Below are 17932 nucleotides of genomic sequence, written 5' to 3'. Positions count from 1 at the left end.
TTCCGGTATTAAGGTTCCTTTCCTCTTTGTTTTCTTTCCAGTTCTCTCTCCTTCACACACACAGTCGAACCGAATACCTAACGATTGGCTAGGTGAAAATACGCATGCTGAGACCAATTCACCGTATTTCATTGTGAATTGCTAAATATTTCCCCAAGACACTATGCTCACCAAGGACGAACCTGGAATCTCCATGATAGGATGCATCCGAAATCATCCTCTAGGGCTCCAGGGCTACTAGAACGGCTTATGTATGGAACGCATCCGCATCCCATTCTGGAACGGCCCTACCCGTGACACCCATAATCCTCACTCTTATTTCTCACCTTTTTGGACTTCTCACATTTCACCCCTTCACCTTCCCATACCTTCCTCCCACAAACCGCCTGTTTTCAAATACCAACATTTTCCATCAAATCATGGCGACAGTACCTGCACTCGCGCAATCTGCTTCACGTGGCTCTAAGCATGAGCTCTCATATGCATCTCCTCTGGTCATCCGAATGCGTGGAGATCTACCGGACACAGAATCTCTCGAGAGGCATAACAGTAAGCGCCAAAGTGAAGGTTTCAATGATGAGGACGGTAAACTTGGGGATGATGGACGCAAGCGTCGCTCTTGGGGAAGTAGCGACGATGAAGGCCCACTGACCCATGACAACCTACACAATGAGGATCTTCGCGTCGGGGGGCCATATTTGTGTTCCATTCCTACAGCGAACGTTGTCGTCCCCAGAAATCATGTTAAATTCCGGTTGACGTGTCTCGAAACGGATGAAGGATGGGAACTTGGGCAGAAAATCCTCAACATCATCGACAAGTACCATCTCAACCAACACGGTGTCGGTGTCAGGTTTTCTTTCTTCGGCAGGCAGTCTATTATTGATCCCGAACCACATCCCTGCCTGACTCTTTACGTCCCCGCAAAGAGAGGGACAGTGGATGACACTTGGCTCCAGTGCGCAAGAGAGCTACGAGGTCTCTTGATTAGCAATGACCTTGCTTCTTGCTCGGTGGAGATTGTTGATCCCATGGTTTTCACGCCGGTGAATACTTATCCTGTTCTCCAAAAAGACAAAGTGTTCTGGGAATGGGAGCCTCTCCTGAAAGAACTTTTAGTTCGATTGGACCTAACTTCAATTCGATTCATTGGATGCTTCCGACGTGGCAGAGCCCCCACGGTCCTGAATTGTTCACCAACCCTGTTAATACTGGTCGATCGCAACCAGGACTGGACCGAAACCCGGGAGAAAGTCGTTTCTATTCTGAAGAAGTGGCGTCTCCAAATGCTAGCTGTTGAAATTGTTATGGATAGGCTGGTGTATCAGGCGGGCCGCAAAGGGATCAGTACTGGCCTTGTCGAAGGACTTCTGACGAATGATAGCCGGACCATGGCAACCGAGTCCAATGCTTCATCTCGAAACCATGACAGTAGTGACACTCTGGGATGCTTCCTGAGTCTCAAACACCCATCCTCTGATGAGTGGAGGACCTTTGCTTTGACTTGCTGGCATGTGGTGGTGCCCCCCTTTGCTGGTCTCTCTGACGGGGATAAGAAGCGTAAGTACCTTTTAACATTCGAGCCCTGGTGATACTGACATGACCGCCAAGTAATCGAGAACTGGAACAAAAATGGTATCCTACCAACCTCAACCACCGCCAACGCGGATATTTACCGCCTGCTTGGCGTCGATCACCCAACTCGACTTGCTTACGGAGAACAAGTATCGATGATGGAGGAGGTAATTGAAGAAATTGAAGGTCAGAAGAAGTATCAGATGTGCCAGCAACTTGAACGTGATGATGCACTCGAAATGCTCAGTGGCGACGCTCGCCGGGGCTATGAAAACCTCAAGTCCGATATCAACAAGCAAAAAGCCGATCTTCAGACCCTCCATGATCGTTTCGAAAATGGCCATCGACTGCTTGGACACGTTTTTTCTGCCTCTGGTTTCAAGCAGAAGGACCTTGGCCTTAGGAAAGATGGTAAAAATCATCCTACCAATCTTGACTGGGCCCTTGTTCACTTAATTCCTGCTCGCCAGCCATCCAACAGGGTATGTAACAGTAATTAGATTATTCTTACCCTCTCTTCTACTCTTTCACCTTCATCATTTGACTTTTATCCGCTAACTATTGTTTTATCCTTCCAGTTCTTCGACCAAAGTCCCCGTGTTATCCCCCAGAGTTTCGCCCCGCGTTCGACTTTACAAAGCCTAGAGATGCATGGAGATGAAGTTTCCATGCACGGATATTGCTCTGGGAATAGTATTGGGGTTTACAATGGACTTCCCGTTGCCAACATTGAAGCCAAAATGAAAGAGGGCGTTGATACCACGGCCATCACCCTTGATTATTCCATTATTGGTCTTAAAGGAGAGCATTTCTCTGCGCGAGGGGATTCCGGGGCAATGGTTAGCCACAAAAGAAGAACATCAACGGGCACTGAGAGTGTTATTATTGGGATGGTTTTTGCGGGCTTTGAGAAGGAAGGTATCATCAGCTTTACTCGAGCGGACTTTTTGCTCGATGACATCAAGGAGATGACCAAGGCCAGAGATACCTAGGTATCGAGCTCTCCTGGTCTACTTGAATTTGCGGGGTTATTCAATTTTTCTTTCTTGGTGTTACCGTGACGAGTGGTTAGCAATAGAGAAGAAGCGGGTATGTCCCTCACTTTTTCTTTACTCACTGCGAAGGACACTGACTTATTCATGTAGATCGGCACAATCTCCTACACCTTTGATAATCCTAGTCCCACCATTCCCTACCCCGCTGGCTATAGCCATGACCTTAGCCTGATCACAGATAATAACCTGCCTGCTCTTGTTAGCCCACCTGGCTATCCAGTCGTGTCGGAATGGGCGTCTTACTCTGCTGCACTCGCCGGCTCCAACGTGTACGCAGTCCGGATGAACACCGTCGTCGGAAGGTGGCTTCTCCTTCAGGGCACTATACATCCAAATGCTATTCTGGACGCAACAGTCATAGGTACAGAATACCTATGGGATCGGACGGCTCGATCTCAAACTGCGTCCCTATTATAGACAACAACCGAACTATTTACCTCTGCGACTAGATGGTCCGGGTCCGTGCTTTGCCTTGGAAGGCCAACAGACCAGTCGAGTAAGGCCATTGTTTTTCAGAACTTCGAAGTTCTGTGCTATTCTGTTATCGATCGCATGGCCGGCAAATCGAAAGACATGGTTGTTAAAGCTGGCTTTTTGCTCCCGGAATCAGTACGGTCATCCACAATTGTCAGCAGCAATGATCAACACCGCCAAAGGGACTCCAACTCCTACCCTCGTCACAGAAGAGAACGCGAGGAATCAGATCGTCGAGTATTTTCAGCCGTGTAGGAAGACTGTGATTCCATCGGGCTTTAGCTTCTTGGACGAATTTCATCCGGCGACCGGTTTCTGAACCTTCAACTTAATCGCCCTATTGTTATTCCTTCTTACGTATTTCGCTTTCCTTTTTGAATTATCTATTATGATCGCCCCCAGTTTAGAGTCAACTAGGTAGTCTAATACATCACCCTTACCATACCATAGCTTTGTACCACCTGGCATAGGAAATATGGTACGTAGGTACGACGCAGTAGATATTGAAACCCTCCAGGGACGCTCGCGGAGCCGAGATCTGCTAGGAAGAAATCTTTCCATCGAGAAATGGCAGTGGATTCTAGACTCCATGGATAACAAAAACAACCATTTATTGACGACCCAATATATGCTGCAGCCAATGCTGAACTTACGGTTCTTGGAGTGGTACTGGGATGGAGGGCGCCAAATTCGCAAGAGTTGCAGTGTAGGCACATACTATTCTGTGAACGGACGTTTTGTGGGATTGGGGATGTTCAGAACAGCAGCAGTCTCGGAGGATGTGATCTCCGCTTCTACAAAGGACGGGACGTCTGTTTTAGCAGTGGTTGCTCTTAATAGTTAGTGAACCCCCCCAGAATCTTCGTGGAGAGAAATCCAGCTAGCTTTAGATCTATTGCCATCCAATATCTGGATCATTTTAATCATGAGCATGCCTTTATTCTTCATTTTGGTGTGCGAGGCAAAACAGACTCCTACCAACGTTCATACAACAACAGAAGAAATTGAAGAGCGACGTGTTTGTGTTAAGCACCATGGCCCTATATATCCTTATGCCGACGCTGCTAAAATGGCAGCCCCAATGAAAGCGTTGCGGAGGCCACTACATATGTAGGTATGTAGTTACCCATTAGACGTGACTTAGCAGGACAGACATCCATGGATGTTTGCAGAGGAAACAGCTTTTATAATGGAAACTTTTGAATAAAGGTTGTAGACCCAAGTAATATATTTTTGAGGAGCCTATACCTATATTGGAAAGAAATGATCATTTTGTTACGCTAGGCCGGACATCCAAAAGTCCGGGTGTCTCCTTCGGCGTTGACATAGTCCGCAAGGAATCCGAAACAGACCTCGGGAGGATCCGAACTAATTCCCACCAAGACATGGCACATCTATCTCGCACCAGCTCTCAAATGTGCCCGCTATTTGGCCATCCAATAATCTCCGGCTTTTGCTACCCCGGACACACCCCAGTCAAATGCGGGGAAAATCTGGGGCTCGTGAGCGGAGACTGGAGTACATGATGCCGATTAGTTGGGCTTGAGTCCCTAGTAGCTTGGCAATACTTCTTCTTTCTGTTATTTTTTTTTTTTTTTTCAATGGCTTTCGGCACTTGTGAAGCTTATCATGGGGCAATAAAAGTGATGAACCGGACTTTCTTTATCCGCTTCAGCTGAGAAATATTGGCTATAAATGGCTTTAGATCGTGGAATCATGGTTGCATATCACCGACTTCGTTGTTTATCTTATAAGCCAAGTGAGGGTATTGCCGTTATTTCCTCCTGATTTCTTGCTATTGTTACTCATTTCCTCGCTCGAGGTGTCCCAGCTCGGAGCCATGGCAATCTTTTCTAAGACCATTAAAACACCTTCGAATCCCATCTTGGAAGACAAAGAGTCTCGCAATATTCATGTTGAAGATGTCGACTCCCTCAAAGTGACAGATGAGAAAGCTCAAGGGGATTATTCCGGGGCTACAGCCAAGATTGACCCGGCGGAAATCAAACTCGTGCGCAAATTGGACCTCAGAATAATGCCCATCCTGTGGGCAATGTATTTTCTGAACTATGTAAGCATTTTACCTACCTGCGCATACTGCAAGCTCATAAACTAATGCAAATAAAACCAAGATTGATCGCAATGCTATCGCTAACGCACGTCTCAACAACCTGGAAGAGGATCTTGGTCTTGTCGGAACACAATACAACACTTGTATCTCGATACTGTTCGTCGGGTATGTTGATAGCGCAAAAGAAATGGGACCTAGTCTAACTTGGAAACCAGGTACCTCTTGATGCAAGTCCCGTCAAACATGATCATGTCTTCAAAGAAGTTCCGACCATCACTGTACATGAGCGCATGCATGGCAACATGGGCTATAGTCTCGGCTTGTACAGCTTTAACAAAAGATTATATTGGCCTTCTACTTGTCCGATTCTTTCTAGGAGTCACCGAAGCCCCATTTTATCCCGGTGCGCTGTTCCTACTGTCAGTTTTCTACACACGCAAGGAAATTGCTCTGCGTATTTCCATCCTGTACACTGGCAATATTGTCGCCACTGCTGTTGCTGGCCTGATCGCAGCTGCAACCTTCGCGACCTTGGACGAACATATGAATATTAAAGGATGGCAGTGGCTTTTCATCATTGAGGGCGTGGTTACATTTGGTGTTGCCGCTCTCGGCACTTTCATGCTGCCAGATCACCCACTCACAACACGGTGGCTGACACTGGAAGAGCGCCAGCTCGCCCACGACCGCATTCTGAGGGATACAGTCCGAAGTGAGGAGTCAAAGGGTGCTCTCGATGGTTTGAAGCAAGCCATGGCCGACCCGCGCGTGTACCTCTTGGCTTTTATGCAGAACATGCATCTAAGTGCGTGTGGCTTCAACAACTTTTTCCCGACTGTCGTTGGAAGTCTCGGGTTCAGCAGCACAGTTACCTTGGTTTTGACATGTCCTCCATATGTGTTCTCCGGCATCTGCTGTATCATCGTTGGCATCACCTCTGGTCGATACAATGAGCGGACATGGCACATAACATTTTCCATGGGTGTCGCTGTTGCAGGATTTATTATATCCTGCGTGACACTCAACAAAGGTGCAAGATATGTGGCTTGCTTCCTCTTTGCCAGTGGTGCATACGCCGTCAACTCAGTGATTTTGGGCTGGGTGTCTGCTACACTGGGACAGACGCCAGAGAAGAAGGCCGCTTCGCTTGGATTTATCAACGTTATGGCTAATGCATCTTACATCTACACAGCCTACCTCTACCCGAAGAGTGATGGGCCTCGTTACTTGATTGGAATGTCGGCAAATACGGCTTTTGGAATTGCAACTATTGGAAGTGCTTGGGTGTTGAGGTGGTGGCTGCAGAATACAAACAAAAAGATTAGCAGGGGTGCTCTGCCTGGTGCTAGCGATGTTCTTTATGCCTATTGAAATATTTTCCGTTGAATCAATCATGTATCCATATATCAAATGGGAAGCTTCCAAGGTTGGCTCTCTTCCCCAACTGACGATACTCCATGTCGATCTTTTAGTTCTCGGTTAACCTGGGAATTTGTGAAGAACACATCCTTTTTTTTAACAAAAGAAGGAAACTCACAAAAATCTAGCAAGATCGGCATTGTGTGTTGTATTTGAAGAAGACGACTCGACGAGACAATGTGCTGGGCGATGTCATACCTTGATATCAATTTATACCCCGATCTAGTCAAGGGGTTGTCCTTATTTACCTACAGAACAAATGAAGCAATCGAAGTAATTCTCTTTCCAAAATCATTCAGAACGCCTGACACTCCCCTTCCTGTGGACAGGACTCTCTGTACTGCTAGTATCCTGCTCGCAATTGGACGGACCCCAAGTACCCTCCATTTGCATGGTCATGGTAATCATATCATTGGATTTTGATTTTATGGGACCGTATCCAATTTCACTTTACCAGCTTCGACAGTAGTGACGGTTTGTATGCAGTTTGTAGCAGATCTTTCCCGGCTTTGAGCTTTTGTTTCCTTTGTCCCATGAAGACATATAATCGTGAGCTTCATGGCACTAGGTAGATCATCATCATCATCATCATCTATTATTATTGATTCTGATACCTCCCTCTCTCTGCCGGGTCTGCATAGATCCAAGGATGCAGACTCTTACAGACTCCGTAACGTTCCCCGTGCCGTCCGTCATGCAAAAACTTGGGAATCGAGTGAATTAAATAAAATGTCTATCTATGATACATATGCTTGTGATACAAAGAGGGAAGAGCATGTTCCCAAAAGGGCCATATTTCTTCGACACCATCTATTTTTCATATTCCATCTCCTCGACCCAGCTTTTGACATTGTCACAAGCCTCCTCCGGCTGGCGTTTATACTGCAGAAGAAAGCCTTGTACTTCTGCAAGACTATATTGCCTCTCCGGTAGACACCCTGCAAACTGCACTGCCAGTTCATTCAGCCTTGCCGTCTCCGTCTCCTGTTCTTTTAGAGAGAATCCAGCGTCTTGGGACATATCGCTGTATAAGCTCAAGAAGAGATCTCGCAATTCCTCTTGAGATGGAAGCTCGAATCGAATGTGAATGTCCACACGGCCCGGCCGAATCAGCGCGCGGTCCAACCGCTGCGGTGAATTAGTTGTCATAATCAAGATGCGGCCCTCTTGGGACGAAACGCCGTCAATTGCGTTGAGCAGGCCAGAAAGAGATACAGATGTGTTTGCTAATGTTCCGGTCGCTGACCCTGGCTGACTGAAATCTTCGCTCGAACCCAAGTCACCTCTGCTCAACCCTGCAGCATCGACATCCTCCAAAAGCACCACACAACGCGTAGGCACCTCGGAGAACATCCGGCTGAATTGCGATTCTGTCATGGTAGGATCCAGCAAGCTCAGCACATATATGTCCAGACCGAAGACACCCGCAATTGCAGATGCAAGACTCGTCTTGCCTGTTCCCGGAGGCCCGGAAAACAGATACCCACGCCGGTACGGGATGCCGTGGTTGGCATACCATTGTCTCGTATGCGGATGAAGGTACTCATTGATATCCCGCAAGATAGTTTGTTTCTTCTGCTTATCAAGGATAACAGTGGAGATGTCTCTGGATGGTCGCGAAGCGGCTGAGCTCCAACGGATGTGGTCTCGGGAATTGGGCTTAGTACGATAGACTGTGATGCTAGACACAGAAACCTTACGACTGTAAGCACGAACTTCGTCGAGAAAGTTCTTGATTGGAGCGAGTGAAAGACTGAGGCACTGCAACTTCAACGGGGGATTCGTATCAACCTGCGGAACACTTTCAGGGCTACTCGCTGCGTGGCTGAAAAGCATCCATGTTCGCTTGAACCGAAAAAGACGTGATCCACGGAAAGGCTTGAGCTCCAAAAATGAGTTGTCCTCTACCTCTCGATAGCTGACCAGCCTGTCGGAATTTGGATGCGCCAGCGGAGCACGTATTAAGGCTTTGTCGTTGTCGGAGCGATTGGTAGTTTGTGCCAAGACTGAGAGAAAATTGCGACGCTGGAAAGCATGATCGTTCATCCAGCGAACGATATCATCGTAGAGGGGGTCCTCCGCCCTCACGTGTACAGTTGACAAGCATGTCTTTTCTGCGTAGGTGTATAATACATTCCCAGCGGAGCGGAGCGAAGTGATGAGCCCGACCACAACAAGTCCAGAGTTGAGAAAGACAACAGGATCCACATTCAGCGTGTTCCGGGCGGATTCCACAAGGGTGTAGAGTACACCAGATACTGTGTGTCGGGGAAACATGGACATCCTGCACCTGGGCAATGAACGGAGCTTACATATATCCCCTGGCAGATGCGATTGGACTTACCGCCCTACGGGGAGCAGTGGTATCCTTGACCGCTCTGTGTATACCGTCTACCTATTCCTACACTACACACCCAACGGCGTGTTGGGAGTTTCTCGCAGCCATGATCTGGGAAGACCGTCATGATCATAGACGAGGTGAGTATGATAGATCTTTCCACATTGAGTATTGTAAATCGAGAAACACGAGGAAGGGTTGAAGAAGAATGAGAAGCTCCACCTGGGCACCTGGGCATGGTGCACATTACATAATCATTTTTCGCCCCTTCCACCTGCTTTTGCAACCAAACCGTTGTCGCTTTCTTCAAACCGATATCTCCTCTCCGTTCATTTGTTCCAATTGCTCAGGTGGAAGAGGGTACACCCAGGAAGGGGATAATAGTGTCCTCGGAGCTGCCGGTCCAGTGACCAAATGGTAGCAGTTTGAAAAATGCCATGGAAGTCCGCCTATCCGAAGACATTTGTCTTGATTGATAACCCACCTAGCCGATAGGTACGATATTGCTAGCGCAACGAAGAGATAGGGAGTAGGTTCGAACCGAGTAAGTGATACTGAGATTGATGTGCCGCAATGTACCGTCTGACAGCCTCAAAGTCCGATCTCTTTTGACTGTCCTGGTTGTTGACTTTGTTTGGCACTTAAATTGACAGCGTTGTCGCTTTGTCGAACCATCTTCATGATTCCGTTGAACAAGGCATCCGCTTTGCTAGATATCTTGCGGCGCTGCTGAAGCCTTTCCTGGATGTTTTCGTCAACCTGGAGATATAGCCAGTTGGCGACAGTACAAGACCACTGCACCCATCTGTTGTAGTTGTGCCGGCCTTTGGCTGGGCGGGGAACACTACTGTTGATTAGGTGCTTTAGTCGGAGTTGTGCCAGTGCGACTTTCACTTGGAGAACCCATTGCTCGGGGTTCTTGGGGTTGTGCTTCAGTCGACGCGGCACCTTCGTAATCATGACTTGGGTCAACTTGGGTAGGTTGGACCCTTGTGTCTCTGGTGTGCGGCATGTGTCCGCAATTTGAAGGTCGATTTTGGTATCAGCCTTATCCACTTCATAATCGACGTCTTTGGCGTCGAGATACTTGGTTGGGAGGCTGGCTTGTTGGCCAGTGCTGGTGATTTGAGAGTAGGGTTTGGTGTCACACTCCTGTTTGGTACTGTTGTCGGTCGCCATCGCTCAGTGCTGATCCGATGCCTGAAGGAGGGGTATGTGATTGGCTGTATGAGTTCCACTGTGAGCATCAGAATAACCTTGAAAAGTGTGCGGGAGAGGCTCCGAGTATGAAAGAGAGGATAGGTACCTACATATGTAGGTAACCTCTAGGAATGACACTGGTAAAAGAAAGGTGAGTTCGTATTGTGTATCAAAGAGAGTGGATGAGAGATGAAAGGAAGATGAATGAACGATGATAGAAGAGAAGAGAGATGGAGAGGGAAGAGAGATAGAGAGGAGGGAGATAGAGAGAGGAAAGGGAGGAGAGGGGGTGAACGTCTACTTAGTATTGTCATATTAGGATGCCTGAAGTATCCAGGCTATGACTACGGTTCTAGCTATTGTGGCCTGTTTATGCTAGCTGCTCTGAATAAATCGATATCCATAAAAGCGAACAATCTCCGCTTCCGGTCTGATTCGATTATAGAATACACCAGTTAAGGATACCAAGACTGCCCAATAAGGCTTAGTACCCCTTGACGACGTTGACATCGGTGCCTACCACCGCCTGAGAGTCAGACAGCGAATTCGTCAATAAACTTGTCTTTGACAGCAAGGCAATTGCTCGGACCAGGCAACTTCATTCCAAGCGCCACACGGCGACTGGTTTCAAGTACCGGCGACCAAAAGCTGCCCACGACTACTCTTGCCGCTTTGGCACGCCGAGGGATCTTTCAGAAGTGTCTAAAGTAGACGAATATGGTATCGTGCATCTTGCACGTAACTATGCTTAGGTTAATCCTGAGAACCCTTCCATCGCTAGCTGTATCCACTCGAACCATGTCATTTCTTGGATTCTTGGAGACTCACTAGGTTCGCGGCTAAAGAAGCCGCTATGAAGGCGATCTCTCCCCAACGACTCGGTTGGCATCAAGCTGACGTGTCGACGATCCTTGGAAACAAGAAGCCAGTTTTAGTTTTACATGCACTGCCACACCCAGCCGCAGAGACAAGCAAGGAAGATGGAGATCAGTCACCATTGAGAAGATAAGTGGCGCAACTCTCAATCAGTCATGACGAGGATTATGCTACTGCCACTGTATTGGTGGTCAATCGTTCTTCATATTTCTGTGTTGGGATTCACTCGGCAATGGGCACTTTTTTTTTCTTTAACGCGACCTGTCACGGCACTTGCTTGTATCTGTGTCAATGTCTGACTCTTCAGGCCGGGTGCCAGTTGATGTTCGTTGTGGTGTGAGCCACTGGCAGTCTGCTTCCTGTTATAGAGATGTTCCGAAATCGAATTCACTGGCACATTCACGTCAATTGTTGTATTCTATTGCGAGACACTCTATGCCTATTAGTTATGTACGGTTAACTGAGACTTTTCTTTCTTAGCAGGTATTCACGTACGCAAAGTACGACTAGCTTCCGACTTGTTCCTGAATCATTCATCGGATCATAACATCAATTAGTACGGCGGTTTGGCCGAGTGGTCTAAGGCGATTGACTAGAAATCAATTCCGTTCGCGGGCGCATGTTCGAATCATGCAGCCGTCGTTAAATCTTCCTTTTTTGCGAAAACTTTTTGCGGGACGGCCCGTAGACATCGACATGGCCCCACTGGGCCATCGCGCGAAATACCACGACAAACGGAAACAGATATCGATATATTGATCGTCGGGGCAAGAATCGTTGGGACTACCAACCACCTACATGGCACCAGACCCCTCAGACCACTTCACACACTTAAAGAATTCGTCACATAACCAGCATCCTACCTACTTCGTGGACATCAATGAGGCAGCATTTTCAGCCCCCAAATTTTACCTGGTCGTTAGATCCGACCCCTCCGCGGGGTGAAACTGAAACTGGCCTCACTCATGTCTGAACTCCTCATTTCTCCCCTTCTCAAGATCTCATACACCAAACTTCTTACTCCATCATGGTCCACACCTTCTACGACGGAACCATTGTGGTGGCTCAACACATCCTGGGCTCCCTCTCCCACTTTCTTCAACAAGCCGAGCAACGCCCCAATGCCACCGATCTGCTCGACGCACGTCTCTGTGAGGACATGTATCCAGTGACCGACCAAGTGCGCCTCGCAACCCAATTCTCAGAAAACCTCGTCGCGCGACTAACCGGTCGCGAGCCGGTAATCACTGAAGGCAAACCCACCACATACGCCGAATGCTACGAGCGGATCGAGAAGGTGCTAAAAGCCCTTAAAGAGGCCGACGAGGAGCTCGTCAACCAGCACCCTGATAAGCTGAAGTTGACTCAAATGGGCCCAGATCATGCAGCGGAAATCAGTGGTGCTACCTATGCCCATACCATCGCCTTGCCGAACATTTATTTTCATCTTACTACTGCCTATGGTATTCTTCGGAAGGAGGGGGTTCCGCTAGGGAAGCGTGATTATTATGTCGGTTTTTCTTCTCGCCTTCTCGCTTGAGGTATCGCTCCTTAGAGGGGATTGAATCAGAACTGTAGAATTTGTTGCATGTACAAAGACCTTTCTTTCCCTGTACGCTGGACTTTCATAAAGGCAAGGCCAGAGCCTGAGAAACAATCCTGGAAGGAACAACCTTGGAATAAGGTCATCCTCTACCTTCCATATCAAGCCTCACTGAGAGCTTTGTAAATCTCAGCCTCAACTGCTTCCCATAGCTCAAACACCTTGACGTCCGCAAATGGCAGAATCTGTGTACACACCATGCCCGCAACACCCTTCTCCCTGTCCGCCCACCACCACAAATTCGGCAGGCCAGCCCAGTGCCCTGTGCTAGTCGACCGCCCAGTCGCACCGCCATTGCTCAACATAAAAGTGAGGCCCCAACCCTGTGGCGGGTTCCCGGGGACAGGGTATTGCTCAGCAATGGGGTTGGTCAGGTCCGGTTTGGCAGCTGCAATGCTTTGACGGCCGTAGTTGGGGAACCGTGGAATCTGGTTAGAGAACATTTCGTCCACGGTTTCCTTGCGAAGCAACTTGCTACCCGTTCTAGGGCACGTTCCATCATTTAACAGCACAGCAAGGGCCTCTGCGGAGACAAGTCAGTATGTGGAATCCTGTCGGTATTAGCTACTCGCAACTCACTACAATATTCCTGCGGCTTGGCAAATACACCCGCACCGCCGCTGTTAAACACTCTGGCGACTTCAGCCTCGTTCTCCGGGTCAACAACCAGAGGCGCCCGAAGAAGATGCTCTCGGGGCCTCAGGGTGCCGTCGGGGCTTCGAGCATTCATGTACGCCAGCCTCTGGCGCATATCATGACTTGGGATCATGGACATGTCCTTGATGCCAAGGGGCAGAAAGATGTTCTTTTGCAGGTAGTCGTTGAGGGTCAGACCCGCTGCACGTTCCAGTGCGATTCCCGCCCAGTCGATGCCAACCTTCCACATTAGCGATGCATCTCATGACTCTGAATATACCATACTTACACCATATTCCCAACCTTCACCAGGTTGGAATAGCAGAGGTATCTTCATATCTTCAATCCGCCCAGAGAACTCATCCATGCCCACCGGGTACGACCACTGCCTCAATCTTTCGTTGAAAAATGAATACCCGAATCCGGCAGTATGGGTCAACAGCATACGCAGGGTAATCCCATGCTTCTTCTCCTCGAAGCTACCATCTGGCAGCAGAACCTGGAGACCCTTCAATTCAGGGCAAAGACTCTCCGTCTGCTCTGCGTCATCCAGCTTGAGAACACCCTGCTCAACCAGTTGCATGCAAGCAACACCAACCAGCATCTTAGTGCAAGATGCAATCCAGAAGATGTTGTCCAAGGTCATAGGGTCTTTGGATCCCGTGCCTCGCTTGCCCGCAGAATGGGCGAGTAGTTCATTGCCATCTTTACCGACGACCACGACCGTGGTTCCGGGAATACCGGTCTTTTGGTCTTCGCAGGCTTTGTCTATAATATCACAGATATGCGAATGGACTTGCGCATTGAGAGACATATTTTTGATTTCTGTATAGCAGTCAATAGGCGATTGTGGGAGTCGTGTAAGTGTTGGGAAAAGGTCCTACCAAAATAAACAGAAAGAGGGTTCAAAGAGTGGATTGTGTGCGGGGAAGTCAACGGTAGCGCCTATGTTGTACCTAGGTACCTACCTACCTACCTACCTACATGTAGGGACTCGCAACCCAAGAATACTCCACTTTTAGGGTGACGTGTATTCAAACTAGAGTAATCTAAGGGCAAACAATCGCAGGGTCCCCAGAGTCCTTCTCATACAGTTGCGCAAATGTACGGAACAGGGAAGTTTCATGTCTCGGCTCGCTGCCGATGTCCCGAGGTCCGCTATCGAAGAGGTCCAGTCACAGTTGCAGCATAGGATGTGATGATACGACCTCGGGAGGAATGCATACACCTGGGCAAGGTGTTTCGCTCAGCCATCAGATCACCCTGTACTAACAACAGTAAGGGTCACTAGCAACTATTGGTAGATCATAGGAGTTACCAAGAGGTCAGTTCCACGTGATAAGCCATAATTTCGATGGATATCTATTAGGACCTCTTACATATTGGCCAAAAGCAGTACATAGCACTACAATATTTGGTCCAATATTTCAGAGGTCCCTCTGTACTTTTACCTAAGTATAAGCTTATGTCTGAAGAGCATTTTCGAGCTAGTGATGTCAACTAGAATTCCCTCCCTAGGACAAGCCAGCAAATAGACCCTGGTCAGGTTGCAGGCGACACTGGTCAAGTCATTGAGTCTGCCTCTTGTTGTACACTGAGATTAGTTGGACCGTCGGGAATATTCCAAGGTTTCTCTATCCTTTAAGTGTCACCAGTAATCACAACCAATCAGTGCCTCGGGCCTAGACTCTACACATTTAAGCTTATCTTGAGCTTTGTAGTATTGTAGTAGAATTAGTCCATTTTACCGAGACAGCAGGTAATATTAAAGAGCAATAGGTGCAGCTTTGAAGAATTTCCCATGCAGACCATCAGCCGTGCATATACCAGCGGTCTAGGCAAATTGGGGCTAAGCGCAATAAACGCTAATCGCAACTTCAGATGAAAACTCGAAGCCGAGGCCAAAAATTGAATAGTTATTCGCAATATTAAATTCCCACACTGTTTAGATGAAAAGGTTGAAATAATCCAAATTTGGGATCGAAATGAATCTGATAGCGTGGGGTAAAAGCCGTTGTTGCCTTAGGCACGGGGTCAATCACGTTGACATGAGGCTGAACTTGGTAATTCTGGTCTCTCGTGTCATCCCCGGATCTCAATAACTGTCTTCCCCCAGAAAGAAAAATCAAAATCAGTCAAAATCTCAGATACAGTTACGATCAAGGTTGGTGTGAGACCCACCAATCTAAGGACGGCCCAGAAGCCGCTTATCCAATTTGTTTCTCTTTTTCCCAACTTCACGTTTCCCCCCAAAACACACAACCCCCAGCATTTTACATTCTGGGCTCGGTTCTCCTTTTTCGGTTTCAAAACTTCGACTTGATCTGAGTTCTATCAATCTTATACTCTTCTTCGTCGTGGGAGCTCTATCCCGCGTTCACCTCACCCCCGCCACAACTCCGCGCTTCTCTCCATCCCACTCCCCCTTACTCCGAACTCAAAAACCAAATTACGTTTCAGTCTCTGCCAGAATGGATCGGGCTATAGCACGCGCCGTGACCGACAAACAGCCGGTCCCGGAGATCGATTTCACATTACACACGATGGAGGACAACACGCAGGTGTCAACAATGGAGAGGGTGGTCAAAGGTAAATGCCGCAGTGGTCTCGATCGCTTTCGCAAGATCTGGTAACCGGATCGCTAACTTCCTTTCGTAACCTTAGAGGTCCAAGCGCCGGCTCTCAGCTATCCTCCGGATGATATGTTTTGGTCGTCAGAGGATCCCTCCAAGCCCAATCTCCAGTACCTCAAGCAACACCTCTATCGTGAAGGTCGTCTTTCAGAAGAACAGGCACTATGGATCATCCACGCTGGTACGCAGGTTTTGAAGGCTGAGCCAAATTTGCTCGAAATGGATGCGCCCATTACAGTGTGTGGCGATGTTCACGGCCAGTACTACGATTTGATGAAGCTGTTCGAGGTTGGCGGTGACCCTTCAGAAACGAGGTATCTCTTTTTGGGCGACTATGTGGACCGTGGTTATTTCAGTATTGAGGTGGGTCATTCCGAGTTCCCTCGAATATAGAACTACTCTAACCCTTTGTCTCTGCAGTGCGTCCTCTATCTCTGGGCATTGAAGATCTGGTATCCCGATTCACTTTGGTTGCTGCGGGGTAATCACGAATGTCGCCACTTGACAGACTACTTCACCTTCAAGTTGGAGTGTAAGCACAAATATAGTGAACGGATCTACGAGGCATGCCTGGAATCCTTCTGTGCGCTGCCGCTGGCGGCGGTTATGAACAAACAGTTCCTCTGCATTCACGGTGGTCTCAGCCCCGAGCTGCATACCCTCGAGGATATCAAGGCTGTATGTACCTTCCCTATGCACATTTTGAATGATAGTGTTCGCAGACAGCTTACAAGACATAGATTGATCGTTTCCGCGAACCTCCAACACACGGGCTCATGTGCGATATCCTTTGGGCCGACCCTCTGGAGGAATTTGGTCAAGAAAAGACAGGCGATTTCTTTATTCATAACAGTGTCCGCGGTTGCTCCTACTTTTTCTCTTATCCCGCGGCATGCGCGTTTTTGGAGAAGAACAATTTGCTCTCCGTCATCAGAGCACATGAGGCTCAGGATGCCGGATATCGCATGTACAGAAAGACACGAACCACCGGCTTCCCTAGTGTTATGACTATTTTCAGCGCGCCCAACTACCTGGATGTTTACAACAACAAGGCGGCTGTCCTCAAATATGAGAACAATGTGATGAACATCCGCCAATTCAACTGCACCCCCCACCCATATTGGCTTCCCAACTTCATGGATGTTTTCACTTGGTCTTTGCCATTTGTTGGTGAGAAAATTACGGATATGCTCATCGCCATTCTCAACACCTGCTCGAAGGAAGAGTTGGAGGACGAGGCCCCCACACCCGTCTCTGCTAGTGAAAGCATGGATAAGGATTCAATCACGTCTCCGTCGATGGACCCTGAATCCACCGAGTTCAAGCGACGTGCCATCAAAAACAAAATTCTTGCCATTGGTCGCCTCTCTCGTGTCTTCCAGGTTCTCCGCGAACAGTCCGAGAGTGTCACTGAGCTGAAGACGGCGGCTGGCGGTCGTCTTCCTGCTGGAACCCTGATGCTGGGTGCGGAAGGTATCAAGCAGGCTATTCACAACTTCGAGGATGCCCGGAAGGTTGATATCCAAAATGAGCACATGCCTCCTACCCAGGAAGAAGTTATCGCAAAGAGCGAGGAGAGTCGTCGTATCGCCCTGGAGCGGGCTGAACATGAGGCTGCCAACGATGCCGGACTCGCCACAGTTGCTCGACGGATCAGCATGTAAGTGTTCGCTTGAGAGAGTTTGCCACCATCCCATTTCACATACTAATCGAAATCACCAGGTCTGCTGGCTCAGGTCGCCCCCGTTCTCGACAGAGGGATCCATCCTCCTAAGGATGTCTGATTAAACTATGATTTGACCGAGTTGATATTATGACACGATCTATGCATTTCTTCTTCCTATCCTCCAGCGCACACGCCTTTTGTCCCGACACGATCGATACGATACCCTATCTATCTGCTTGATCCTACCCCTCGCCTGGCAATTTAACCTGTGAATTCACAATTCTAGCGATAAATAGGACAGTTCATTTAAACATGTGTGCTTTTTCCCCACGTTTTGTAGCCAGATCTGAAATTATAGTAGGGAGAGGGGTTCACTCGATTGTAAA

The 17932-nt window shown here is 48.3% G+C and overlaps 7 protein-coding genes across 7 annotated transcripts; 4 read left to right on the top strand and 3 right to left on the bottom strand.

Annotated features, from left to right (window-relative positions):
* Nucleotides 1-419: 419 nt before the first annotated feature.
* N7489_002035 (uncharacterized protein) lies at nt 420-2567 on the top strand (the record flags this gene model as incomplete). Its single annotated transcript, XM_056707790.1, has 3 exons — nt 420-1560; nt 1612-2057; nt 2154-2567. 3 exons carry the CDS (start codon nt 420-422, stop codon nt 2565-2567), a joined length of 2001 nt encoding a protein of 666 aa, XP_056572092.1.
* A 2377-nt stretch (nt 2568-4944) lies between these two features.
* N7489_002034 (uncharacterized protein) lies at nt 4945-6546 on the top strand (the record flags this gene model as incomplete). The annotated part of the gene is made up of 3 exons (XM_056707789.1): nt 4945-5175; nt 5237-5340; nt 5391-6546. 3 exons carry the CDS (start codon nt 4945-4947, stop codon nt 6544-6546), a joined length of 1491 nt encoding a protein of 496 aa, XP_056572091.1.
* Nucleotides 6547-7404: 858 nt separating this feature from the next.
* Nucleotides 7405-8877, bottom strand: N7489_002033 (BCS1 and AAA domain-containing protein; the record flags this gene model as incomplete). The annotated part of the gene is made up of 1 exon (XM_056707788.1): nt 7405-8877. The coding sequence occupies one exon, from the start codon at nt 8875-8877 to the stop codon at nt 7405-7407; it is 1473 nt and encodes a 490-aa protein (XP_056572090.1).
* A 646-nt stretch (nt 8878-9523) lies between these two features.
* N7489_002032 (uncharacterized protein) lies at nt 9524-10111 on the bottom strand (the record flags this gene model as incomplete). The annotated part of the gene is made up of 1 exon (XM_056707787.1): nt 9524-10111. The coding sequence occupies one exon, from the start codon at nt 10109-10111 to the stop codon at nt 9524-9526; it is 588 nt and encodes a 195-aa protein (XP_056572089.1).
* Nucleotides 10112-12035: 1924 nt separating this feature from the next.
* On the top strand, nt 12036-12548 carry N7489_002031 (DUF1993 domain-containing protein; the record flags this gene model as incomplete). Its single annotated transcript, XM_056707786.1, has 1 exon — nt 12036-12548. The coding sequence occupies one exon, from the start codon at nt 12036-12038 to the stop codon at nt 12546-12548; it is 513 nt and encodes a 170-aa protein (XP_056572088.1).
* Nucleotides 12549-12712: 164 nt separating this feature from the next.
* On the bottom strand, nt 12713-14061 carry N7489_002030 (serine hydrolase domain-containing protein; the record flags this gene model as incomplete). Its single annotated transcript, XM_056707785.1, has 3 exons — nt 12713-13134; nt 13191-13488; nt 13537-14061. The coding sequence occupies 3 exons, from the start codon at nt 14059-14061 to the stop codon at nt 12713-12715; spliced, it is 1245 nt and encodes a 414-aa protein (XP_056572087.1).
* Nucleotides 14062-15718: 1657 nt separating this feature from the next.
* N7489_002029 (serine/threonine-protein phosphatase 2B catalytic subunit) lies at nt 15719-17654 on the top strand (the record flags this gene model as incomplete). Its single annotated transcript, XM_056707784.1, has 5 exons — nt 15719-15836; nt 15912-16243; nt 16301-16558; nt 16621-17540; nt 17603-17654. The coding sequence occupies 5 exons, from the start codon at nt 15719-15721 to the stop codon at nt 17652-17654; spliced, it is 1680 nt and encodes a 559-aa protein (XP_056572086.1).
* Between the last annotated feature and the right edge of the window lie 278 nt (nt 17655-17932).

This window comes from Penicillium chrysogenum, assembly GCF_028827035.1.
Source record: "Penicillium chrysogenum strain IBT 35668 chromosome Unknown utg000001l_segment0_segment0, whole genome shotgun sequence".
Taxonomy (NCBI): Eukaryota; Fungi; Ascomycota; class Eurotiomycetes; order Eurotiales; family Aspergillaceae; genus Penicillium; species Penicillium chrysogenum.
Note: the sequence above shows the minus strand (reverse complement) of the source record. Positions and strands in the feature narration are given on the sequence as shown.